Source organism: Erpetoichthys calabaricus, chromosome 3 (genome assembly GCF_900747795.2).
Source record: "Erpetoichthys calabaricus chromosome 3, fErpCal1.3, whole genome shotgun sequence".
Classification (NCBI taxonomy): Eukaryota; Metazoa; Chordata; class Cladistia; order Polypteriformes; family Polypteridae; genus Erpetoichthys; species Erpetoichthys calabaricus.
This window is the reverse complement of record NC_041396.2, coordinates 88628742-88656310: the sequence shown is the minus strand read 5'-3', so window position 1 is coordinate 88656310 and position 27569 is coordinate 88628742. Positions and strand designations below refer to the sequence as shown.

The 27569-nt window shown below is 39.6% G+C and overlaps 1 protein-coding gene across 2 annotated transcripts in view; it reads left to right on the top strand.

The window, feature by feature from the left end:
• The window catches only part of LOC114648192 (TRAF3-interacting JNK-activating modulator), an 84282-nt gene that overhangs the window by 8445 nt on the left and 48268 nt on the right, over positions 1 to 27569 (top strand). For both annotated transcript variants that reach the window (XM_028797079.2, XM_028797077.2), the window contains exons 2-4: positions 17405 to 17951; positions 19676 to 19811; positions 26556 to 26625. In XM_028797079.2, the coding sequence (XP_028652912.2) occupies positions 17574 to 17951; positions 19676 to 19811; positions 26556 to 26625 (584 nt within the window). In that variant the 5' untranslated portion in view covers positions 17405 to 17573. The remainder of the gene's footprint in view (positions 1 to 17404; positions 17952 to 19675; positions 19812 to 26555; positions 26626 to 27569) is intronic.

Below are 27569 nucleotides of genomic sequence, written 5' to 3'. Positions count from 1 at the left end.
TGAGGGCTTGGAATTAGGTATGAAAATAAATAACCTATTTTTGGGAAAGTATGTTGCCTCGGAAAAATTCAGTAGCTGAAAAAGTAAAGAAAAACTTGCACTTAGTAAAATTTACACAAAAAACCCATTTTCTCTAAAAACTGTTGAATGCAATCTTCTAATACACATTCTCACTCTTCACATGAACTTTTGGCATTAGCACTTTAAAGAAAGAAATGTGTGACTCTTAAGTATTGTACTGAAAACCCTCATTGCCTGCAGGTGACCATGAAAGAGTGACAGCAGGGTTGGCCACCAAACTGTTGAGTAGGCACAGTGACCTCATTGATAATTAAATGGGATCTGCTGTGATATACTACAGCATTTCAAATGACAACCTAATGTGCCGGTGGTGTAAACAGTTTCTAGAAAACCCTTTCCTCCATTTTTTCTGTCTTTACTCATCAATTTGTCCCAAATGAGACTCATCGTTGAACAGGAGTCGAGCCACTCAGCTGCCCACCACAGTCTTTCTCAACCTCAGAGAAGTCTTCACTACAATGAGGTGTGAGTGAGACGTTGCATTAGAACTTGCAAGTGTAGCTTGAGGCTACTGGTTTGTGTTGTAACACTGACTTTTAGCCCACAATGAATTACATGTTTGTTGCTATATAGTCCGTAATTACCATCCGACAAATGCATCAATCATCCTCTGCTTCTTGTCCTTGTGACAATCCTGTCCAGGGCTATGAGTGTGTATCCTTTCATATATTCTGGTGTCATGTAAGCTACACTGAGGAGTCATTCATCCAGATTCGATTTGTAACATCCTAGACAGACGTGTCACTCACATACATGCCTATCATTGTCTCTTGAGAAAAACAAGTGCGCCCAATCAAAACTGTGAATGAGTTGTTTTTCACATAGACAGAGGCCAAGTCCTCTAACTCAGTGGTTCTCCATGTTCAGTCCTCAGGACCCCCTGTTGCTGCCAGTTTTTATTCCGACAAGTTTCTCAATCAGTCAGTCATTGTTACCTTTATATGATCTCATTGTTTAATTAACTAATCCATGTTTTCCTTTCATTTTGCATTAGAAAAGTGTAAAAGTGTAAGATTTACACTTACAGAAAATTAAGATATAATTTGTTTTTTTTTCTGTATCTTTAAGTGATTACTAGGTTTTTATTTTATTACTTACTTACTTTCTTAATTGTATCTGAATACAGAGCCTTCATGTTGAACAGAGCAGACACCAACTCAAATGACTCCAAAAGGGGAAGCTACTCAAATGTTACCCCCTTGTGTTTGTTAGTAAATAATTTTCTAAATATCCAGAATATTGAACAATGAAAAATATTCAAAAGGGAAAACAATGTGTTCTTACCCATCTAACATTTACATTCAAGCATTGTTCATTTAAAATACAGCATAACCAGTTTAATTTTCTAGATGGTTGTAAATTGAGTGATAGCTTGGGAGACATTTTATTCACAACTTTGCTCCTTGGTTGATGGGTGTCCATGAGGTGACACTCCTCTCGTCATGGGCGACTTCAATGCGATCACTGGCACTGACAGGGCAGGCTATGAGGATTGTGTCAGTCCCCATAGGTCTGGTGACCATGGTGAAAGTGGATCCATGTTCCTTGACTTTACAAAAGGTCATGGGCTGTGGATCGCTGGATCCTGGTTCCAGCACCCTGAGCCGCATCGTTGGATTTGGTACTTAAATACTGGTGGTGCGGTGAAGAAGATTGATCAAATCATCGTGGGCAGACGCTGGAGGATCTTACAGATCTGCAGGGTCTACAGAAGTGCCCAGTTTGTGAATTCTGACCACAGACTTCTTGTTGTTACTCTGAAGGTTCAGAGTAGTAGGCTACCACCTAGTTTGAGAATGAGGCTGGACCTGGCCAGACTCCAAGATCAGACTGTTTCTAATGAGTCTGCATGCAGCTTGCAGATTTGTGTGCGATTGACAACCCTAATGTGATGTGGGTGACCTTCCGTAACAAAACCCTTAAGGTTGCTGAGGGCTATGTTGGTGTTCCCAGAAGGAGGTTTTTTATCTCAGAGGGTGCCCTAGGTATTATCAAGAAGAGTCACAGTGCATGAATGGATGGCAACTCTGGTCTATACCGGGAACTGAGAAGGATGGCTGAGAGGACTCTGAGGGCAGATAAGGAGGCATTTGTTAAAGGAATCTGTGAGCAAGTGACATACCATCTATGGTCTAGTGACTCAAGTCCTGATTACAGAGAAATCGAAGCATTGCACAAATCCAAAACTGTTTCTCAGAGAGTCACAGTCAGGGCAGCTGGTGGAACAGTCCTTACGGATGACATTGCAGTTGTGACTTGCTGGGCTGGCTAGTTTGAGCAGCTATTTAAAGCTGATCCTCTGGCTGGGTTGTTGGATATCTCTGGGTCCACAGTTCTTAAGGAAGATCCTCCAATTAGCTGTGAACCACCCAGTCTCACTGAAATTGCACAGGTGGTGAACTAGCTGAGGATAAAGAAGGCTGCAGGGATCTATGGTATCCGAGGTGAACTTTTCCAGGCTGGTGGTAAGGGATTTCTCCTGGCATTGCAAGCAATCTTTGCTTCCATTTAGGAGATGGGTGTCTTCCTAACTGACTGGAAAACAGGACTTGTTTTCCCTATTTAGAAAGGGAATGGTGATCGCCTGGATTGGGGCAACTACAAGGGGATAACACTGCTCTCTGTGCCAGGTAAGGGTCTTCCTCAATAGGATCCATGATCACCTGCTCACCAATCAGTGACCGAAGCAGTCCGGTTTTACACCTAAGAGATCTATTATCTACACCACATCCTGGCACTGAGGATTCTCATTGAGTGCAAACATAAATATCTGCAGTTTCTTTGCAGCCTTTGTCTGTACAGTGTTCGACTCAGTTGATTGAGCTGCTCTGTGGAACATCCTGCGACACTGCAGAATCCCCCTGGGTTGCTGGATGTCATGGCTGGTCTGTACACTGGTATTGTGAGTGCTGTGCAGAGTGGAGGTAGAACCTCTGCGTTTTTTTCCCAGCTGATTCTGGGGCTTTTCAGGGATGTGTTCTTGCTCGGTTAAATGCTTGCATGGACTGGGTGCTGGGCAGGGTTGTGGGGTCCAGCAGCTGTGGGGCATCTGTTGGTGAAGAAATGCTCAATGATCAATGGTGTGATCTTCGTGGAGTCAATGGAGGTTCTGATCGGTGCGCTCAAGAGACAGAGTGAGGAGTCTGAGTGTCTGGGCTTGCGAGTGTCCTGGATGGAAACCAAGATTAAGGCCTTTAATGACCTCTTGGGTACAACCATCAGCAGTGTGTCTGTCTGCTGAGAGAGTGTTGACCTTCTCGAGAGGTTTACTTACCTTGGCAGTGACATTCATGTCTTTGGTGACTCTTCCCATGAAGTCAGTAGATTGACTGAGAGAGCATGGGGTGATCATGATATTGCTGGAAAGTGGTGTGTGTCGCTCCTGATATCTATGCAAAAGGATGAAGGTACAAGTCTTTAGAATCCTGGTGCTTCCTGTCTTGCTATATGGTTGCGAGACATGGACACTATCTAGTGACCTGAGATGAAGACTAGACTCCTTCACTACTGTGTCTCTTTGGTGAATCCTTGGGTATCACTGGTTTGACCTTGTGTTGAACAAGCAGTTGTTCATGGAGTCCCAAGTGAGGCGCATTACCTGCATTGTGAGGGAGTGTCAGTTACAGCACTATGGCCATGTGGTGTATGTCTGCCTGGAGGGTTGGCAACTGATCCCAAGCTGTTTCATTGTGTGATGGGTACAGCAATGTGCTGTACCAGTGCACACTCTCCAACTTGACCTGACCTGCAGATTGAGGTAAACTGAGGTAATTGAGGTACTGTAGGAGTCTAGTAAGAGAAAACGTGGGTTTAGACAAAAACCAAAAGGCATAGGGGCTAAACGTTGAGAACTAGTATTCTAACTCAGGCTTCCATTAGACAAGGGGTGAGAAACGTTGGTCCTGGAGGGCTGCAGGATTTTGTTCCAACCCAATTGCTTGATCATGAAACAATCCCTGCCAGTAGCAGATCTCTTTTAATTTCACAGCTTCTTAGTGTTTTAACTCTGCCGTGTGAGGTTATTTTTATATTGTAGATATTTTTCCTTCCTAAGGCTATCATCCAAATGATTTGAAGCATAAAAGAGATGAGTAATTTTCAGTCCTTCACTTTTGTCTCTTTAATTGCCTTCTATATATTGAGCTCTGTCCACTTACTCCATTCATTTGACAGTTTACATCTATGCTTGTAAATGGGTCGTTCAAATTCAGTCACTTGCATATGCTGTAGCTCAATTTACTGTTAGAGACTTGGAGTCAGCAGTAACGTTTTTTGAAATAATCACACTTCTCCTTTGTTGAGCATTCCATTGGAGTAACTTATCGTGTTGTTATCTTTGTTGTGGTTTTCAGAATGTCCTGTATAAACTGCATGATAAATGCAGAGGAGGGGGTGAAAAGGAGTTTCTGGGGTTTGTAATAATAATAATAATAATAATTCATTACATTTATATAGTAATATTGTAGCTTGGACCTGCTTCTTCCACCTGTTTCATTTTTTTAATCATGGATGTGTTCCATATGCAGAAGCTCACAGTAGACTGATACATACTGTACATAAAGAACAGTTCTATACAGTGAACCCTCCCTTCCGTCCTTCATTAAAATGACCATGCTGAATTCCTTAGGCTTCCACTTTACCTAAATAAGACAATCTCTGAGGATGATTTAAAGGTTGATTTTTTTCTTATGTATCCTCCATGGATTTAACACAGGAGCTACGAATCTTAATAATAATAATACATTTTATGTATATAGCACCTTTCCCATGCTCAGATCTTAAAACTGCAAGGTGCATGAGTAGACTCCACATACCACCAGTGGTTAAAATATAAAAAGAAAGTATGTGAAGTGGGTGAATGTTTAAATTAAAATTTTAGTAGTAGCGGAACAGTGCTCCTGATTATTATTTTTTTTTAACATACACTGCGTTTTTATTGCTCTTTAATAAATATTGTTTTTATCTGTATGCTGCCGTGAATTTCCCCTTGGGGATTAATAAAGTATCTATCTATCTATCTATCTATCTATCTATCTATCTATCTATCTATCTATCTATCTATCTATCTATCTATCTATCTATCTATCTATCTATCTATCTATCTATCTATCTATCTATCTATCTATCTATCTATCTATCTATCTATCTATCTATTCCCATACTGATTTTGAATGAAAATATGACAACCTCTTAGTCTTTGACAACTCTGAGACACTAACCCAAATACATTCCCATATCATCAGTGCCCATTCTTACACTTACAGAAATTGTTTGTTGTATTTTCAGTACATTTTACTGGACTACAAAAATAAAGCATGTGTGGTGTAACTCTTTCCTGATATAATATGGCTTTCAGTACAGTCAGGAGGATTTTTGTAAGTGTCATCCCTGGAGGTCATCTAATCTCAAACTTAGGGTGTCTGCTTTGTCTTTTTTGCAGAAAAGAAATGTGCAGCTGATCACATCTGCCATATATTTTGAACCCTATGGTTAAAGTGCTGAACTAAGGAAAGGGAGTTTTTGCTGAAGCTACAAGATAACATAATTGTGAATCCACAACTACAGTACTGTGTACAGGATTTGCCCTATGGTGCTGCTTTTTTTGCTGCTGTCTCACAGCGCCATAGTCTTAGGTTTGAAACTGATCTCTGCCACTCAATGGAGTTTAAGCATTCTCCTCATGTTCGCATAGATTTTCTGTTCTATTCCAATGATGTGCTTTTTAGATTAGTTGGCAACTCTAAATATACCCTGTATGAGTGAGTGTGGATTTATGCATAAGTGTGTCTTGTGATGGACTGGCACTCCATTAAGTTTTGCCTGATGCTGACAGGACAGACACCAACCACTTCAATCCTGAAATTTATTAAAATTGGCAAATATTAAATGGGATGCTAGATTAAAAATGGATATCCGAAAGAAAGTACAGGGTAAATGGAATGTTCTTACTCCAGAACTGCAGGGTTTAAACTACAGGTAATTATTTATGGTGTTGAAAAACCAAGACCCAGGCCTTTAATGGCCTCTTGGGCACAGCCATCAGCAATGTGTCTGTCTGCAGAGAGAGTGTCGACCTTGTTGAGAGGTTTACTTACCTAGGCAGTGACATTCATGTCTCTGGTGACTCTTCCTATGAAGTCAGTAGACCGATTGGGAGAGAGTGGGGGGTCATGAGGTCGCTGGAAAGGGGTGTGTGGCGCAAAAGGACAAGTCTTTAGAGTCCTGGTGCTTCCTGTCTTGCTATTTGGTTGTAAGACATTGCCGCTATCCAGTGACCTGAGACAAAGACTGGACTCCTTCAGTACTGTGTCTCTCTGGAAAATCCTTGGGTATCATTGGTTTGACTTTGTGTCGAATGAGTGGTTTCTCATGGAGTCCCAAATGAGGCACATTACCTGCATTGTGAGGGAGCGTCAGTTACAGCACTACGGCCATGTGGTGTGTTTACCGTCTTGTAAGATCCTCATTGTTAGGGACCTGAGTGGCTGGACCAGGCCAAGGGGTCGCCCACGTAACACCTGGCTGTGGAAGATAGAGGGTCATTTCCGGAGGGTGGGACTGGACAGTGTGTCTGCCTTGGGGGGTTGCCAACCAGGATCCCGTGCTGTTTCGCCATGTAGTGGGTGCGGCAATGCACTGTACCAGTGCATGCTCCCCAACTTGACTTGACTTGTTGATTCCACTCAGTGTAAGCAAATGGGGATTAAGAGGAGACAAAATAATGTCAATAAGTATACCGTAAAATGGACTGGCCTCTCACCCTGGGCTGGCGCTTACTCTGAACCTTAAAGGGGCTTTTCCAAACCTTTTTTAGAATTAGTGACCAAATGAATGAATAACTAAGTCCAGTTTATACAATAACTATCAGTTTTATACAATCATGTCAAAAGTGAGGAGGATACTTTCAAAGCTCCATTCCACATCCAGCATTGTAAACTTTCAGATTTAGTTTTGCTTTATGTCAACAAAAAAAATCCACATGAGTTTCTTGTAGCTTTGTCTTGTCTCTCTTGAATGAAAAGGTAAACAGAATTTTGGTGGCGCTTGTTTTATAAATGGTTATCTTTTAAAAATAATGACAGACAAAAACATTCCCTACAGAAGTTTGGTAAACATGTTCCACATTGCCTGTTGACTAATGTCTTTATCCAAGACAACTTACAACATTTGAGTTACAGCTGGCAACATTTCTTTTTCAAAATGGAATACAGGCAGATGAAGTGAGTTGCTCTTGGTCACACAGTGTCAGCAACAGGATTTGAACCCACAAACCCTCAGGGTATGAAGTTCAAAGTCTTAAACTCTACACCACACTGTTTGTTTTAGATTCAAATTTGTCAGAACAAGTGTCCATTTGGGTTGGATTATCTTTACCGGCCACTTTATTAGGGACACCTTGCTCAAACCGAGTGGGACCCCCCCCCCTTTTGCCTTCCATAATTGTTCATAGCACAGATTCAGCAAGGTGCTGGAAACATTCCTCAGGGATTTTGGTCCATATTGACAAGATTGCATCATGCAGTTGCTGCAGATTTGTCTCCCATTCCACCACATCCCAGCAGTGGTCTGTTGGATTGAGATCTGGTGACTTTGGAGGCCATTTCAGTACAGTGTACTCATTGTTATGTTCAAGAAACCAGTTTGAGATGATTTGAGCTTTGTGACATGGCACGTTATCCTGCTGGAAGAAGCCATCAGAAGTTGGGTACACTGTGGTCATAAAGGGATGGACATGGTCAGCAACAATGCTCAGGTGGGCTGTGGCATTTAAACGATGCTCAGTTAATACTAATGGGCTCAAAGTGTGTCACGAAAATATTCTCCACACCATTACACCACCACCACCACCAACCTGAACCATTGATACAAGGCAGGACGGATCCATGATTTCATGTTGTGAACACCAACTTCTGACCCTACCATCAGAATGTTGCAATAGAAATCGAGACTCATTAGACCAGGCAACATTTTTCCAATCTTCTGTTACCCAACTTTGGTGAGCCCTTGTGAATTGTAGCCTCAGTTGCCTGATCTTAGCTGACAGGAATGGCACCTGATGTGGTCTCATGCTGCTGTAGCTCATCTGCTTCAAGGTTCAACATGTTGTGGGTTCAGAGATGCTCTACTGAACACCTCAGTTGTAACAAGTGGTTATTTGAGCTACTGTTGCCTTTCTATCAGCTTAAACCATTCTCATCTGACCTCTGGCATCAACAAGGCATTTTCACCTAAAAGAATGCTGCTCACTATATATTTTCTCTTTATCAGATCATTCTCTGTAAAACCTAGAGATGGTTGTGTATAAAAATCCCAGCTGATCCAAAGTTTCTGAAATACTCAGACCAGCCTGTCTATCACCAACATCCACGCCATATTCAAAGTCACCTAATATAATATCATAGCAATGACTTCCAACCTCCATGATCCTGAATTAGATTAAGGGGGTATGAATGACATAACATAACATAACATCTTCACCACCTAATAGCTAATTTGTGGTGAGAGAACTGGTGCAAAAATGCTGCTGTCTCATCATCCAAGTAGATGCTGCACATTGGTGGCTACCATACTGTTTATGCAAAGTTTAGTGTCTAGAAAATTGCTCTCTATCTATCTATCTATCTATCTATCTATCTATCTATCTATCTATCTATCTATCTATCTATCTATCTATCTATCTATCTATCTATCTATCTATCTATCTATCTATCTATCTATCTATCTATCTATCTATCTATCTATCTATCTATCTATCTATCTATCTATCTATAATCTGCAGCCATAACCTGCATGTCTTTTTCCATATGAACAACTGTAAACTTACATTTGCCAAACCCCCTCCCAACCCCCACATACAGTATTTCATACATCCCTTGCTTCGTAGGAACACTCCTTCAGCTCAGTTGCCTTGTGCACTGATCCCGAGAATGTTCTGGATTGGCATGCCGATGAGGATGTCCTCCCCCACGACTCCCATCAGTATAAGCGGCCCCTACACAGATATTTTCCTTTTTTCACCCAGATGTATTCATTCAGTTAATTTGAATGGCCACAGCATTTAAAGTTATGATTTAGCATTTTAAGCTATTTACACTACTAAATTAAATATATAAGTGAATGCCTTTACAGTGCAGTTACTTTATGACTTCTGAAGTGCAGGCGCTTGTTTTGTGGCCCTGTAGAGGGGCTGTCCAAGTGAAAAGCTTAGAGACTGGCAATTGTTTAAAGTGAGCCATTAGATAGATAGATAGATAGATAGATAGATAGATAGATAGATAGATAGATAGATAGATAGATAGATAGATAGATAGATAGATAGATAGATAGATAGATTATGCTTTTATTTATGAAATAATTAAAAAGGTATAATTTATTAGTAAAGTATGTTACTTTCAAAAATGAAATCTATAGAGTACATTTAAATTTTGTATACATTGTATGATGTTATCACGCTCTGCATGGTGCAAACAGACTGATTTATTAAATTAGATTTTGATTTTTATTGAAAATTAATTTGCATGCTTACCAATAAGCTGACGAATGTAAGACACATCCCAGACTCCAGCCCAACAGTAATGCTCCTGCTTGGCAGCGTTAGGTTATCCAAAATGTACACAGACATATTTCCTGGGAGCAAAGGCAAAAAAAAACATTGGCATGAACAAAAATAACTCATACTTGAATGAAAAATAAGTAAATAAGTATGCTAAAGTAAATGAAGTGCATTTTATTTGCACCTAAAAAAAGGTTATATAATGGCACTTTACTGGATTGTATGGTAGAACCACTGCTTGACAAAGAACCTTTTCGTTTTCTTAAGAGTTGCTAGCACATGAAGTTAGTTCTTTGGGCTTTGAAAGGTTCAAACGTGTGGATAAAACAGAATCTTGAATGCATGGTAGGCTTCGTATCAGGTATACAACAGATCAAGAAAAGCCTGAAATTAACCTCTATAATCGCATACAAGCGTCCTTTTAAAATCAGGAGCAAATTGATATTTCACTACTCTGTTATCATTTCTTCATGGTTATTCATGGAGCATGTTGCAGATCTAAATAAAGATTCTTTCTTGAGACTTTATGTGGACGGTTCTTTAATGAACCAACAATGTTTCCTCTATGGCACTGGTCTAAAATACCACTTTGACACCTTCATTTTTACTTTCTTGTATACAAAGTAGGGAGAGTATTGTAATTGTCCTAAGATTCGATGTTGAGATTTTGATGAACCTTGACGTTTTAGTCCGAAAATACCATTTTTAGAATTATGCCTATGAGTTTGTCTGTGTGTGTATGTAAACACGATAACTTCAGTCCACTTTCACTTAACTCGACCAAATTTTGAAGGGTGTATGTAAAAATGTCCAAAAAATAACAGCTTTCCTTGACGAGATCCACTCATGCTATTCCTGTGAATGTGTCTTGGAAATAAAAAACGATTTCTTTTTGGCCCTGCTGCTGAGCATTGCTCCAAGTGTACAGTACAAAATCACATCGCCTAATATGTCAACTTTCTTTACAGAAGTACATGAAGTAGCACTGACTCAATGAAAAGCAACATTCTGTTGCAGTAATCAGCCATTCATTTTTAAAACAGATCTTCCTTGGTCTGGATAGCAGGGAATCAGTGCATGTCACAGCAGGAACTGACACAAGTGGGGTAAGAGCTTCCATGAGGAACATTTTTAAAAAGTGGATTTCATCAACTACTACCAGAATCCCCCTGGGATTGTGAATTTCCCCCTGGGATTAATAAAGTATCTATCTATCTATCTATCTATCTATCTATCTATCTATCTATCTATCTATCTATCTATCTATCTATCTATCTATCTATCTATCTATCTATCTATCTATCTATCTATCTATCTATCTATCTATCTATCTATCTATCTATCTATCTATCAGATGACTAAATTGCTGAGGCGAGTTGTGAGCAATGCAGGCTAACAAAATGGCATCATCGATGAAAACAAGAAGAAGAAACGAGAAATGTGTCCGTATGATCCGCACAGACATAAACGAATTCGTTGAGAAAGAAACGCAAACAACATTCTTACAGTTAGTCACGAAAAATCAGTCGCGGATGCTTTGGTCGTCAAACGAGATTGCTTTGTTATTTAACTTGTCTTCTTTCTTGCAGGTCAGCCTTGTGGTATATTATTAAGAATCAGTGTATGTCGCTCAGGCGGTAGTTTTGAGTTTGTGTTTTTTACAGCTGAATGTTCTAAGTGGTCGTGTAATTGATCACAGGTCCATTTACTTGGCTGCTTGACGATCGAAGACACAGCTACGAGTGTCCATGCGACTTTCGTGTCTGTATGGAGTGAAGCAGGTAGAATGCTACACACGTTAAAATGACTTGAAAGCCATTAATCTCTATTGAAATTTTTTTTTCTAATAAATAATGGCCTTTTTACCTTACAAAAAAATCATCAGTCTGGTAGAAGACCCACGCGTCGAGTATTCTCACCGCCATTTACTTTCGTAAATAACTGGTTGTATTTTTCAAGTGAATGGATTATATTCTTAATGAGACCAAATCATGATAATTTAACAACAAATCACATTTAAATCAATAGCATCTCTTTGAACTGTCGACTTTTAAAAACTGAGGTTGTATACCAGGTTTCTCTTTATTCTGGCGCCCCTCCTGTCGCATCGCATTTCCAGGAACACAAAATCAGACTCGCAGTTACGGCAGAGAGCGGAAAGCAGCCGTCTCAGACAACAGAACCAAAGAGACAATACGCCGACCTAAGCGACTGATCGGTCTTCCGAATGAGAGCAGGACACTTCTAAGCGCGCTCGTCCAATTTGAGCACTGCAATACAGCCCTTGGGTTGATGATTTTGCAGAATAACCTTCACGGTTCACTAAGCATTTGCTTAGCGTTTTATAAATTGGGATAAAAGATATAACAATTAACTCTTCCAATGGATTTAGAGATGGTTAACCATTTTAGACTGCATCTGTATTTGAACATAGTTTGGGTGAGTTTGTCATTAACAGTAACCCTGAGCACAGCTACAGTGTGATACATCCATCCATCTATCCATTATCCATCCATCCATCCATCCATCCATTATCCAACCCGCTATATCCTAACTACAGGGTCACGGGGGTCTGCTGGAGCCAATCCCAGCTAACACAGGGCGCAAGGCAGGAAACAAACCCCGGGCAGGGCGCCAGCCCACCGCAGCAGTGTGATACAGTGATTCTTTTAAGACAAGAGAGAGACCATCAATAGGCGCCCAAACTCACTGGTCAATAATTAGCCTAACAACATGTGAATAGTCGTATTCCCTGTATGATTTTGAATATTTTACAAAAAAATTATAAAAAGCCTGCAGAATTGATACAAACCGTAAACACACATGACAGATAGGAGCATTCTCACCAGCACCATCATTTCGGTCGTGCTGTACTGTATAATTTATTTTTCTGACGGGAAATGTACGAATGCTTGCCTGGGGCAGGACAGCTACACTGGAATCTCTCCCATCCAGTTTTAAAGCTTGTAATTTGAATACCACCTGTTGTACCCATGATTTTTTTTTTGGGTATACAAAAAACTCAATCTTAAGCAACCACCCTGACAGATAAGAAGAAATCAGGTAAGCAGAAATCCATGAAAAAAATTAACAGATTAAAACAATTTCCCATTTTGACGTGGCATTTTTGGTCAGCACTTGACACTTACTGTATTAGCAACATCTGTGCCAACAACAGGCAACAAAGCAAACAGAAACTCCGGGGACGGTGACGCCCACGGCTTTCGTTTTCACTTGGGCTTCTGGTGTGGCACTACAAGGACAGATTAGCAACTATGTGTTACAAAAGAAAGAAAGAAAGAAAGAAAGAAAGAAAGAAAGAAAGAAAGAAAGAAAGAAAGAAACGATTAGATGCCGTGAAATCGTGCTCACTTTGAAATACACTAATTCATATTGCATGTCTTACTTACTATACAATTACTCGGGACAATATTATTCACAGGTTACGGAGTTCTTTCTAAAGCGTTAAAAGGGGTAAAGTATATCTCTGATTTAACTAACTAACACGGACGGGGGTGTCCGAGTTTTGTTTAATGTCCGTTAATTCTACTTGTCCGTAAAACATCGTGTTTATAAAACCTAAAATCCGTTACGTTAACAAATGACATGTTTTGGGAACAATACCCGCATAACAACTAATGTTGATATGTTCCAATTTGTGACAAACAGACACCCTCGATTTATCAAGAAAATACTTTTTCTTTAATCTTTCCTTTATAGTGGTAATGTAATAGAAACAGAACGAACAGCAATATTCAAGTTACGCCCTTTCTTTATTCCCAATACCGGGATTCATATACCAGACAGCATCAGTTAGTGGTGGCAGGCAAACTCGACCCCCCGAAGCCCCTCGTTTAAACTTAAATAAAACACTCCCATTGCCAAAAGCTATAAACTAACATTAAACACAACTGTTTGAACCCCAACATGAGAGAAATCAAAATAAACAGTCTAATTTTAGGTGCAGCGCCGCAGAGCCTCCTGGGACGTCAGTGCCGTCTGTCGTTACTATATTAAGCATTATATAATAACAATACAGTAAGTGAAATTACCCACCGTATGTTAACACTGAAAAAAACGTAACATTATGTAGTACACACAGCAAGAGGTAGCTTTTTGCTTGCCTTGTCGTTCTCTGATTTTTATGGCGTGTTTTCTGCAGATGTTTCAGCTCAACTCACTGCACAAACACCCCATTCATGGGTTATTTACATGTTTTCTTGGGGTTTTGGAGCATCCACATCCACATTAAGAGTAGTTTTTAACTTACTTTTTTTCAAATTTGTACCCGTTTGTTTCTTCACCTAATAATCACAAACGGTTTTATACTGAAGTTGTCCTTTTTATATGTTGACCTTAGGTACTGTTTAGTTTCCAAGCACGATTGACGAAATGCACAAATAACGAAATTATCAAGTGAACTATTGCAAGGAATTGCAGAAATGTCAACATCAACTAGAAAATAACAGGGAGGTACCGACATCTTAACCGTACAAGTTTATCCGTTCAGTCAGGGCCCATTACATTTAATATTTACAGTAGATGACAGGCCTTTAATGACCTCTTGGGCACAGCCATCAGCAGTTTGTCTGTCTGCGGAGAGAGTGTTGACCTTGTCCAGAGGTTTAATTACCTGGGCAGTGACATTCATGTCTCTGGTGACTCTTCCTATGAAGACAGTTGAGTGATTGGGAGAGCATGGGGGGTCATGAGGTCGCTGGAAAGGGGTGTTTGGCGCTCCCGATATCTATACAAAAGGAGCTTTAGAGTCCTGGTGCTTCCTGTCTTGTTATATGGTTGTGAGACATGGACGCTATCCAGTGACCTGAGATGAAGACTGGACTCGTTTGGTACTGTGTCTCTCTGGAGAAGCCTTGGGTGTCGTTGGTTTGACTTTGTGTCGAATGAGTGGTTGCTCATGGAGTCCCGAATGAGGCACATTACCTGCATTGTAAGGGAGCGTCAGTTACGGCACTAAGGCCATGTGGCGCATTTCCCTGAGAGTGATCCGGCTTGTAAGATCCTCATTGTTGGGAATCCGAGTGGCTGGACCAGACCAAGGGGTCGCCAACATAACACCTGGCTGCGGCAGATAGAGGGTCATTTCCGGAGGGTGGGACTGGACCGTGTGTCTGCCTGGGTGGTTGCAAACCGGGATCCCGAGTTGTTTCGTCGTATAGTGGGTGCAGCAACGCATTGTACCAGAGCATGCGCCCCAACTTGACTTGACTTGACTTGTAGATGACAGGAAACCTCAAATAAGACAAATATTGTATGAACTACTACAGATATACTGGTTTATTAAATCTTTACAGTTATGAAGGAGCATTGCTAACCTCATACCAATACAGTCTTTATGTACAATAGAATTGCTTTTGATTGCTTTGTGAAATTGTGCATTATGCAAGGTGCAATTTACTAGGCCTGGTGAGAAATATTCTGGGGAATTTATCACATCAAACACAAGTGTTAACAAAAATAAAGAAATAGACAGACAGACAGACAGACAGACAGACAGACAGACAGACAGACAGACAGACAGACAGACAGATAGATAGATAGATAGATAGATAGATAGATAGATAGATAGATAGATAGATTACACACTATCATCTGAATTAGGCTTCAGAAAATAATGTATACAAATACAGGGTGAGTCAAAATTATGTGAACACTAATGGTCCTGTTATGTTTATACTTATATACAATTTTTGTGGACAATTTATGTGTCACATATCATACATGTGTTGAACATGATGGTGAACAGGTTGAGACATTCCTGTAAATCATCTTGCACATATGAAGTATGTTTTGTGAATAAACTGTTTCTGTCATTCAAATGTTAACATAATTTTGACTCACCCTGCAGAAAGGATTTGCTTTGCTGTTCCCTTTACATTGAAAGTTTCCATTTAACTACCAAATTCTGCTCTATGCCAGTTTGTATAAGGAAGGTATCATTATGGCCATGGTAGACACATTTTTGATAACTTTTTGATACCATAATGGTGACCAATATTGTGTAAAGAAGAAGGTGTTAGGTTTTTGATTATAATCCACATTCTGCATTGGAATGGCATGCCCATTTGTGACGATCATGCTGAAAAGTTATTCTGCTCAGCAATTTTATTTCAAGCATTTTTTTTTTCAAAGTCTGCCCTTGGGCCCAGGTACACAAAGGTGATGCTGGTCACAAAGGTGTCATGCTGATAGACTCAGTGGGCCTAAAAAGGACTTGATAAAGACTGGATTATATGAAGAGTTAGATTGCAGCTGTTCTTCACAACTGAAGGGCAATGTCTGTTAGACCTACCTAGAGAAACGTAACTTGAAGGTCTCAGAGGTACAGCTTGACAAGTCCTGAAACAATTGACCAGAGACAAAGTGATGGACGTAAATGCTACAGCAGTGCACATAATGGACACATTCAGGTCTGATCTACCTTTATTGTGACAGCCATCGTAGAGCGCAATCCAGATTCTGCTGTGATACATCCTTGATTAGTGTGGACTCAATAGCTTGAAAGGAATTAGACTTGGGGCATATTATGCTTTTGCTTTGGTATTAAACTGGCATGCCCACTTCTGATGCCTCTTCTGGACAAGCTGTATCATTCATCTCCTTTCTTTTTTGGATATTTTAAAGGCACGCCATTAATTAAGGGAGGTTTTTATGTTGACTGACTGTGTTTTTAACCATTACAAAAGTAGCTGAACTGCATGACTGATGGATGTATTGCATGTAACTCATGTAAGCTGGTAGAAAACAATTTGAAATTACTCAACATTTTAAGACTCCCTAATAAAACACAGACTGTCACACATTATCTGAAGATTTGGGTTGGATCCTTGTTTGTCTCTGGAGTGGCTGCTTGACATTCTTCAAAAATGTATTTTGACTTCACCATTTAGCTGTACACTCTTGTAGGTCTTGAGTTTTGTTCTCCTGCTGAATGAGATTCTATTCCACTCTACTTTCAACTCAAATATCAACTTGACATTTGGTTTACAATAAAGGTGACTTAAAATATATGGGATATTATCATTAGATAAATTTAAGGATGGTTTAGGCATTTCACTATTTATTACCTAGGTAAGACGTTTTTTGCGGTACGTAGCCTTCACAGCTTCGAGGGTCTGGTTTAATAAACGACTTACCACTTGCACATTCCTGTTGTTTCTCCTGTTTCTTTCCACATATTAGTCACATAGATAGTTGTAAGTTGGCCTGTGGTGTGAACAGTTGTGGTTGTGTGAATGAGTGCCTGGTGAAGGACTGGGTTGGTTCCTACCTTGCATTTAAGTTGTTGAGATAGGCTTCAGGCTCCCCATAACCTTCTACTAAGTACAATAAGAAAAATGGATGGATGAATGCAGAAATATTGTAACAAATGGACAACAACTAGACAGCAAAACATTGTAAGTATTTCCTGCCAAGTCTTCTTACAAACCTTTATACAGTAGTACCCATGCTCAGAAAATAACTGAAAGAGTTAAGAATCTGTGGTTGATGATTTTGTTACTTTCTTTGACTGATAAAATACTGTTCAAAAAAAAAGTTTAAACAGTGTCAAAAGTCAAGCCCTGTTTTTCTCTTGAGTTTTGTGACTTTTCAGTCTTTTCACATATCATGTAATCATTTCCTGACATTTTTATGGCATAGTGTTTTTTTAGTGGTTCATCAGTATTGATATTGTATATGAATTCTATGTTTAAAATTTCACAGAATTGTCCAATAACCCACGATATACGGGTGTGTTTCTCTTTTTAGATACAGAGCACTTCTTCACTTCATTTTCAGAAAATGAACCAGTGACTTCTCAGGCTGCTGTACTTTCATGAATCACTGAGTATTATACAGACTGGCGAGGATATACTGATCTATAAAAAGAAGGCTTTTTCTTTGGACTCCTGTCAGAAAATCCAGTACTTAATAAACAATGAGCAACAGCAAAAGCCCAGTAAGGCCGCTAAAGCGATGTTGGTCCAACATTGAACAAAAGCTAGAGCTTCGTGTCACCAAACATGAGAGCCTGAGGGAACGGTTGAATGTCACCACCTGCCGCAGCATTGGTAAAGCACGGGATGGAGAATGGCAAGATGGACTGCGATGCAAACGGCAGCAAGAGTTCTTAAAGAGAAGAAAAATTATCAGTGATGAAAGCCCTCAAGAACATACGAGGATGGACGATAACCAAGTGATCCGACGGGCGGCAAAAATGAGGTCACCACAGGAGCTAATGAATAGACGGTCACTGATCAGAGCAGAAGACCTCCACATTTCTTGGCCTGATTTCACTTCTTCCCAGGGTTACAAGGTAATGAAGGGTAAAGATCTAAATGTCTAGTCCTTAGTAATTCCCTTTGCTGCTTATTGTAAAACCATTTAAATACTTAGTTAACCAAAATACATTTTTTTACTAGTGGCTAGTTCATCCCTAGCTATTGGTCTGGAATCATAAAAACCTTTACTGTTTGCACTTTCCCCCATAGTTACTTACTGTATGCATTATCCAGTAGTGCTGTATAAATGACTTGTAATATGAATCAAGCTTTATCGTTATGCAGTTCAGAATCAAATCATCCTGATGTGGAAATGGCGGATTTATACCGTATGGTAAATGCTCTCTATTTACTTGTCTTGACTTTCTGTAGTTAAAAGATTTACAATTAAAGATGCACTTAAATATGAAGCTAAATTTAGAAAAGTAAAGTTATTAATCTGTGAACTTCAGATGACCCTCTGCTGGTAATAGATATGTATGACTGACTTTAACTTGGACGATATTAAGGTAAATAAACTTAAATAAACTTAAAAGCAAAGTCGTTTTTAATTTAAACTCAATATTATAATTATAAGTGCTTCCAGGCTTCAGCCTTAAATGCACTTCCCCTTATACTGGACTCGTGTCCTGGATTATGTGAGTCCCTTTATAATCAGTCAAATTCTGCTGAGAATTCTGAATGCAACTTTTCTTTCCTATTTAATTTGTTATAAAAACTCATGCACTGTAAGGCATTTGATTATTTTCCTTAAGTTTTTAATACTAGTTTCTTATTTGTCTTTTTATTTTTTTTTATATTTGTTTAGTTAGATCCTATTTTAGGCGGCACGGTGGCGCAGTGGGTAGCGCTGCTGCCTCGCAGTTGGGAGACCTGGGGACCTGGGTTCACTTCCCGGGTCCTCCCTGCGTGGAGTTTGCATGTTCTCCCCGTGTCTGCGTGGGTTTCCTCCGGGCGCTCCGGTTTCCTCCCACAGTCCAAAGACATGCAGGTTAGGTGGATTGGCGATTCTAAATTGGCCCTAGTGTGTGCTTGGTGTGTGGGTGTGTTTGTGTGTGTGTCCTGCGGTGGGTTGGCACCCTGCCCGGGATTGTTTCCTGCCTTGTGCCCTGTGTTGGCTGGGATGGGCACCAGCAGACCCCCGTGACCCTGTGTTCGGATTCAGCGGGTTGGATGGATGGATGGATAGATCTTATTTTGCATTCTTCAATATGTATTTTTTCTGACTCTTTTTATGTTGTCAGTGGTTCCTTCTTTTATTTTATTTCATTTTTTCCTTATACAGATTCCATGACTCACTGGTGGCTGTTCAGTGATGTCCGTTTCAAATAATTATGTTTTGCATTCCTCACTTTTTAAAATTTCTTAAGCAATTCAATTTTAACTTAATTCCGTTTTCTACTTCTGCCATAGAAGGATAACAGGACACAGGATAACACTGGTTATCCTGTATCTAGTGGTGGTTAGTATATAGATAATCCAGACCTTTCTTTCTTTTTTCCCCCCATTCAAGTGTGATTTTTTTTCCATTCTTCTTTTTGTGGTGCTGAGGTGTCACCCACTAAACTTGGGTCTGAATCCAGGGGGTTTGTCATGTGGTGGTTGCGACAATGTGCTATCAATGCATGCTCCCAACCTCTCTCTCTCTTCTTTTTCCCATGGTAACTGTCTACAAGTTTATGTCCTTGTATTCTTTGCTTATATCAGTTTTTTTGGGGGGTATGCTATAATACAAAGTATGCACGTTTCCTGTTCACAGGTCCCACAGTTTACAGAGCAGTTACGACACAAGAATCAATTGAACTTCCAGGAACAAGATGGCGTGCTGACCACTTATGTATCTCGCATCCATACATCGGAGAAAGTTCAAGAAAGCTTTAAAAGCAGAGATCGAGGTAAATGCATTTACATTTCGTAGGAAATTCTACAGTTGACTTTATTGGTGAACTGGGAGCCAAATATTGGTACAAAATTGTCCATCCATTTCCTCAGCTTCACTATTGGTTATGAACTATGGGTAACAAATGATATGATATGTTGGCACATTTCACAGAAAATAGACTTCTCCACAGGTCTGTTAAGTTTTCTACCTGACAGAAATCGGAGTCTGATATCAGATAGCAAGCATGGCCATCAGGTAATACTGTATACTCTGTCCCATAGGGCTCAATATCCTTCCATACATGGCATGAGTTAGCAATAAATTTGAATGGAATGCAGAAGTGCCATGCTCTTGAGGTATAATAACTTCTGGGATAAGATCAGACTCTGTTTAAATTCTGTTATAAGTATGGTACCCAAATATTACTGTGAATTACAGTAAATCGATTGGTTGTGTGCAAGGCACATTTACTCAAACACCCTGACTCATTTGAAGTCTACAATCAATCTAATACGGTTATATTTAGGAGGAAAGTAGGAAACCCATAAGTCAGGAGTATAGGGAAAAAATGTAAATTTCTCACACAGGGACATAGCCAGGAGCTGAACCAAGGTTTCAAAACATATAAGGCTAACCCTGGAACATCTAACTGGCTTCTTCCAATGTATACTGTTTCAATAACTCTTTCTTCCACCTTCTGTTGTCTTCTATCCAGTAAGCATTCCTCCTTCCACTGAGTTCTACGTTTTGCTGTTGCTGTATCCTTGCTTACTTGTGCAGCTTTGTGGTGGCTCCATCCATCACTGATAGCAACATTTTCCTCTGATATTCTGTTTAAGAGATGTGCAATTCACACATATATCCCTAGCTGCTATCAGTGCTCACCCAAAGTGGAAATTATATAGAGTTAGTACCTGTCTCCAAAAAGTTTGGTGGAGCAAGTAGGTGATGTAGATATCCCTAGAAGGGTAAAGGGTCATTCCTCACCTGAAGCCACAACTTTCTATATGTTCCTAAATATAAGCCAATATGAGAGCCTTTTTTGGAGACCATATACATGTGATTGATTCTTAGGGTAGTACATGGATATTCTTTTCCTGACCTAATACACTTTGTGCTGTAGTAAAAGGTGGAGACATCTTTTAGTTATTTGGGATAAACAGTGGAGTGATACAAAATCAATTATAAAAGTGCAGTTTGGTTTCTCATATTACTGGAGTGTACCGGAGATGCTAATATAAATAATTCACACAAGACCATATCATAGTGTTATGTTTCTTTATGGCTTGTCGACAACTGCCATAGTATTAGATAGATAGATAGATAGATAGATAGATAGATAGATAGATAGATAGATAGATAGATAGATAGATAGATAGATAGATAGATAGATAGATAGATAGATAGATAGATAGATAGATAGATAGATAGATACTTTATTAATCCCAAGGGGAAATTCACATACTCCAGCAGCACCTTACTGATACAAAAAACAATATTAAATTAAAGACTGATAATAATGCAGGTAAAAAAACAGACAATAACTTTGTATAATGTTAATGTTCATCTTATTGCAGATATTGAAGGACGCCAGCCTTCTAAAGAAGTATAGTCGGCTCTGTACTTTCTTGCACAGAGCATCAGTATTGGCAGTCCAGTCTAATTTATCATTCAGCTGCACTCCCAGGTATTTATAGGTCTGCACCATCTGCACACAGTCACCTCTGATGACCACGGGGTCCATGAGGGGTCTGGGCCTCCTAAAATCCACCACCAGCTCCTTGGTTTTGCTGGTGTTCAGGTGTAGGTGGTTTGAGTCGCACCATTTAACAAACTCATTGATTAGGTCCCTATACTCCTCCTCCTGCCCACTCCTGATGCAGCCCATGATAGCAGTGTCATCAGCGAACTTTTGCACGTGGCAGGACTCCAAGTTGTATTGGAAGTCCGATGTATATAGGCTGAACAGGACTAGAGAAAGTACAGTCACTTGTGGCGCTCCTGTGTTGCTGACCACAATGTCAGACGTGCAGTTCCCAAGATGCACATACTGAGGTCTGTCTTTAAGATAGTCCACGATCCATGCCACTAGGTATGGATCTACTCCCATCTCTGTCAGTTTGTCCCTAAGGAGCAGAGGTTGGATTGTGTTGAAGGCGCTAGAGAAGTCTAGAAACATAATTCTTACAGGACCACTGCCTCTGTCCAAGTGAGAGAGGGATCAGTGTAGCATATAGATGATGGCATCCTCCGCTCCCACCTTCTCCTGATATGCAAACTGCAGAGGGTCGAGGGCGTGTTGAACCTGTGGTCTCAGGTGGTGAAGCAGCAGCCTCTCCATGGTCTTCATCACATGTGATGTCAGAGCAACAAGCCGGAAGTCATTCAGCTCACTAGGACGTGATACCTTTGGGACTGGGGTGATGCAAGATGTTTTCCAAAGCCTTGGGACTCTCCCCTGTTCCAGGGTCAGGTTGAAGATGCGCTGTAGAGGACCCCCCAGCTCCGATGCACAGACCTTCAGCAGTCTTATTACCATAAGTGAATGAGTTTACTGTAAGTTGTTAAAAGCTTCAAAGTTTGCAAACTTATCAGTTGTCTATTATGTTTTCTTGCCCTAGTCAAAGATGATTATTTGGGCATTACCTGAGACTCTTTTGAGTCTGTTTTGTCCTTTGATCACAGAAGACAATTAAAGGACAAAGAAACTGCACATACAAGTGACTAAAGACACAATACCAGTTGTTTACATCTGATCCCCTTGGCAGGGTAAAATCAAATAAAACATGGCTTAATGATGCACCTCCACTGTTGGAATGCATTTTTTCATTGCCTAGTTGTCATTAGGGTTAAATATTGCCCTCCTACAACACATGTCAGATTTACAAGTTTATGTATTATTATTTATCTCCATGTAGATACGGGCCAGATTTGTGAATACTTCCGGTGCTTTATTTTGGATCTTTTTTTACTGACAAAATTAATAAGGAAATCCAGTTGTTTCTCTTATATGGTACTTCATTCTAGTTTCAGACTGCCTGAATAACCAATGCAAACCATCTCAAACTTTCATAGCCAATATCCTTGCGTGTTTCATGGTTAACATTACTTATGTATGGTGCTTTTCTGTTCTTCAGGGTTAGGGGAGCTGTAACTTCTATGCTGGATTTTCTTTTGAGAATATTGATGAGTACTCGAATTCACATTTGATTACAGAAGGAATTTTCTTGAGTTGTAATCCTTCCATCAGCCTATTAATTTCATTCAGGAACAAATGACTCAGGTAAAGGTAAACTGTAATTTTGTAAGACAAATATATATTGAACTAGGAGGACGGTCCAAAACACCATTTCAGTGTTCCCTTCAGTGGAAGGAAAGATGTATTTTCAAATTTGTTTGTGTTGGTGTGGGCTAGGTGGAAATACAAGGCTAATCGACAAATATACAAATATTTTGATCTTAACTGATTTAAGCATAGGACATTTCCCAAAACATATGACCTAGTGAAGCAGGTGTTATCACTAGAAAGCTGGATTGTGCCCTATGTAAACTTTAGACAAATTACACAAGCTATATATATATAAACGATGAACAATTTTTTCATTGATTTATGGTGTGCTTGGTGCTAATGTATTTTATAAATGGCTGAATTTTTGTTTTTTCTGAAATTTTAATTACATTTTCTGTAAGATCATTAAAAACTAAGTTCCTTGTGGTTTTGTTAATATTCTTTGGAAATGTTATCTGAATCCTTTTCCATACTAACCAGTATCGTCTCAGGAACAGGTATAGGTGCAAAATGAGGGAAATGGGGCAGATTGCTTTTTGCAAAGTTTCTTTATATAAGAAAAAGTGAGTCACTGGAAGATTAAATTTAGAATATACAATAGTAGTTCAAAAGATGTAAATGCATTATCAATATGATGAATTTGAGAGCATGCGCTGCACCCACCACACGACAAACCATCCGGATTGGGACCCGAGTGTAGCCATGCAATAGGTGACACCTCAGCACCACACTGAAACAGTGTGAGGTTTTTGACGATGGCTGCAGTGCCAATCCTGCCACCAACCTCCAAGGTTTCCTTGTAAGTTGGAGGACCTGGCTGTGGCAGACAAATGGTCATTTCTGGAGGGTGGGACCGGACCGAGTGTCTGCCTGGGGGGTTGCCAACCAGGATCCCGTGCTGTTTCGTTGTGTGGTGGGTGCGACAATGCACTGTACTAGTGCATGCTCCCGAACATGACCTGACCTGTAAAGTGTAATGAGCAAAGTGAGCTTAACATTCAAAAATCCCCGAGAGGTCAGCATTTACTCAAAAGTGCTTAAAGAAGCTACTGGGAGAATGTAAAACTCTTAGCCTGTATTTTTCAGAAATCTCCAAATACATTGGAATTCCTAAAGAGTGTAAGATAGCAGATGTGCCATTACATGCAAAGGGATTTTGTGTAGATCTAAGTACTTGAAAGCCAGTTACCTTATTGTGGATCACAGACAAATTCATGGAAAAAATTATAAGTGACAAAATACAGAAATTTCTCTCTAGAACAGATCTGTTAATGGAGATTTATCGTAGGTTTATAAAGGGAGCATGCATCTCCCTAATGTGCTAGTATTTGATTTTAATGTAGAGTTTGATATCATTTGCCTTCTTCTTCTTTTTCTTCTTCTTCTTTCAGCTGCTCCTGTTAGAGGTTGCCACAGTGGATTATTTTCATCCATAAAGTCCTGTCTTCTGCATCTTGTTCTGTTACACCCATCACCTGCATGTCCTCTCTCACCACATCCATAAACCTTCTCTCATGCCTTCCTTTTTTCCCCTTGCCTGGCATCTCTATCCTTAGCATCCTTCTCCCAATATACCCAGTATCTCTCCTCTGCACATGTCCAAACCAACGCAATCTCACCTCTCTGACTTTGTCTCCCAACCGTCCAATTTAGCTGACCCTCTAATGTACTCATTTCTAATCCTGTCCATCCTCATCACACCCAATACAAATCTTAACATCTTTAACTCTGCCACCTCCAGCTCTGTCTTCTGCTTTCTGGTCAGTTCCACCGTCTCCAACCCATATAATATAGCTGGTCTCACTACCACCCTGTAGCCCTTCCCTTTCACTTTTGATGATACCCGTCTGTGACAAATCACTCCTGACACTCTTCTCCACCCATTCCACCCTGCCTGTACTCTCTTTTTCACCTCTCTTCCACAATCCCCGTTACTCTGAATTGATGATCCCAAGTAAACTCATCCACCTTCATCTTTGATATCATTTGCCTGAGTTTAAAAAAAAGTTTGACAAAACTAATCATGAGAATTATAATGTGGGTGAGTTGAATATGCTACAGGGAACCTAATAATGAGAGAAATCAGAGGGGAATGACCAGAACCATTTAAGATAATACAAAGACCACAACAACACAACAGCTGTTTACAACAGTAGTGCTCATAAGGGCATCTTTGAATGCAGAACACATCAACACCTTCACAAAAATAGTCTACAGCAGAAGAAAGCACTCCACAGTTAGCTCCTATCAGATAAATTTCCCCTTGGGATTATCAATGTTAATCTATCCATCCATCCATTTTCCAACCCGCTGAATCCGAACACAGGGTCACGGGGGTCTGCTGGAGCCAATCCCAACCAACACAGGGCACAAGGCAGGAACCAATCCCAGGCAGGGTGCCAACCTACCGCAGACAATGTAAATCTAATCTAATCTAATCTAATCTAATCTAATCTAATCTAATCTAATCTAATCTAATCTAATCTAATCTAATCTAATGTAATCTAATCTAATGTAATCCTATCTAATCTAATCTAATCTAATCTAATCTAATCTAATCTAATCCCATCAGAAAGTTAAAGATACACTGGGCACATGATCATCAAAACTGAATTAAAATAATGATTCTTTGTTTAGCCTACCTCACTTTCTACTGTCACATGCAGATGACAGAATGAGAATTTGAAGTAAACCACTTGAATCAGTACAAACTGGAATGTTTTCTTCGGCATACATTATGCTTTTTAATATGAACTCAGAGTCTCTTGCATCCCACAATATAGCTGACCATTTGAATCCCTTTGTAGGCACAGTCTACAATTTATTAACTGAATATCTACACTAGAAAACACCATGTCATAAAGTATGTATCATCTCAAATAGGTTCCACATATATGACAGTGACTCCAACTTATTCCAATGGCTTGCACAGTCAACAACTCTCAATCCAGTAGAGTACCTTTGAGATGAGGAAGAATGGGGCATTTGTAACATGAATGCGTGGTAGAAAAATATGAAGGAACAGTGTACAGCAATCTAGTCATTTTGGGCCAATCTCACTAACAAATGTGTGTAGTATTTTGCTGAATTTTCTGAAGTATTCAGGGTAGTTTGGAGGCAAAAGGAGTCCTACTAGGTACTAGAAAGGTATACTTAAGAAAGGTTTCTTCTCTCACGAGTTACAGTTATCTTGATGTTTTAGCTTACAATAGGCCATTTTGAAAACAAATTCTGGTATGCTCAATACCACAAACACTGAGGCATAAGTAGAATTTGTCCATGTTGTTTATTTGATTAATTCTGCAGGAGATCCATCAGAAGAGCACCTTCTTACAAGGAAATAGTGCTGAGAAAAAGATGTGATTGACCTCAGAGCTAACACACATTTATAAAAAGTGACTAATTACTGAAATTCAAACTCTCTTATTATATCATTAATATTTCTGACTCTTTATTTCACATTTTCAGGAGTTCAGACATGTGATTCCAGAGGAAATTTGATCCAGTATAACACTCAAGACTCAAGTATTCAAACAGAGTAAGTAACAAAAAATCAAATGTATGAATCCTATTTTTTAACACTGGGCGTACAAATGCTAAGACTATTCTCTTTATAAATGGAAAAATTCTTAACCAGAGGATTATACTGACCAGTGCTGTAAGGTCAAGAGATTTAAGATCCTAGCAAATGAACTGAAGAGAGTGGGGAAATAAATTGTTGAGATAGCATGCAAGCAGAATGGACTCTGACTACTGGGTCTTCTTGATGCTTATCAGTGAACTGGAAGGGGAGAAATCTGTGCCATTGGGATAAGAGAAGATCTAGTCTTCTGTTCATCCCTACTTGTTCTCAAACCAACTTAATCCAGTTTAGTGTTGTGGCCATTTTTCGTCTTACATGGGGAATTCCCCATTCCGGAATTCTGGATTTCTGCCTACACTATGGTTATGAAAGATTCCTTGAGACCTTTTGAAACAGAATATGGGAAATTTTCTTTGGAGAGTAGCAGAATGGCACAATAGTTAGTACTGCTTCCTAACAGCTACAAAATCATGCTTTTGGTTTACAGGTCTGGACATTGTCACTATGGAGTTTTCACATTCTCCTTGTGCCAATGTGGGTTTTCTCCTGCTATTTGAGTTTTTTCCCATATTCTAAAGATGAAAAGTTTAAGTTGATTAATGACTTTAAAATGATTATTTGTGAGTTATTATGGGTTTATATGTAAATGTACCAGGTGACAAAATGCTACAATATCCAGGCTTTGCTCCTGCTTTGAATATGCTGCTACGGTCCCAGGACACTGTAGTAGAAAGAGTAGGTTTGAAAAACAAAAAGATTAATTAATGTTTGTTGTGGTGTCCTTCTTAAATTCCTGGCCTAGGCAACTAAAACTAAGATATTCTTTAATAGTTTACATGGCCAAGTACCTCTACCTTATGTGCAGTCATCCAAGAGAATTCGCATTGTAGTACCAGCTG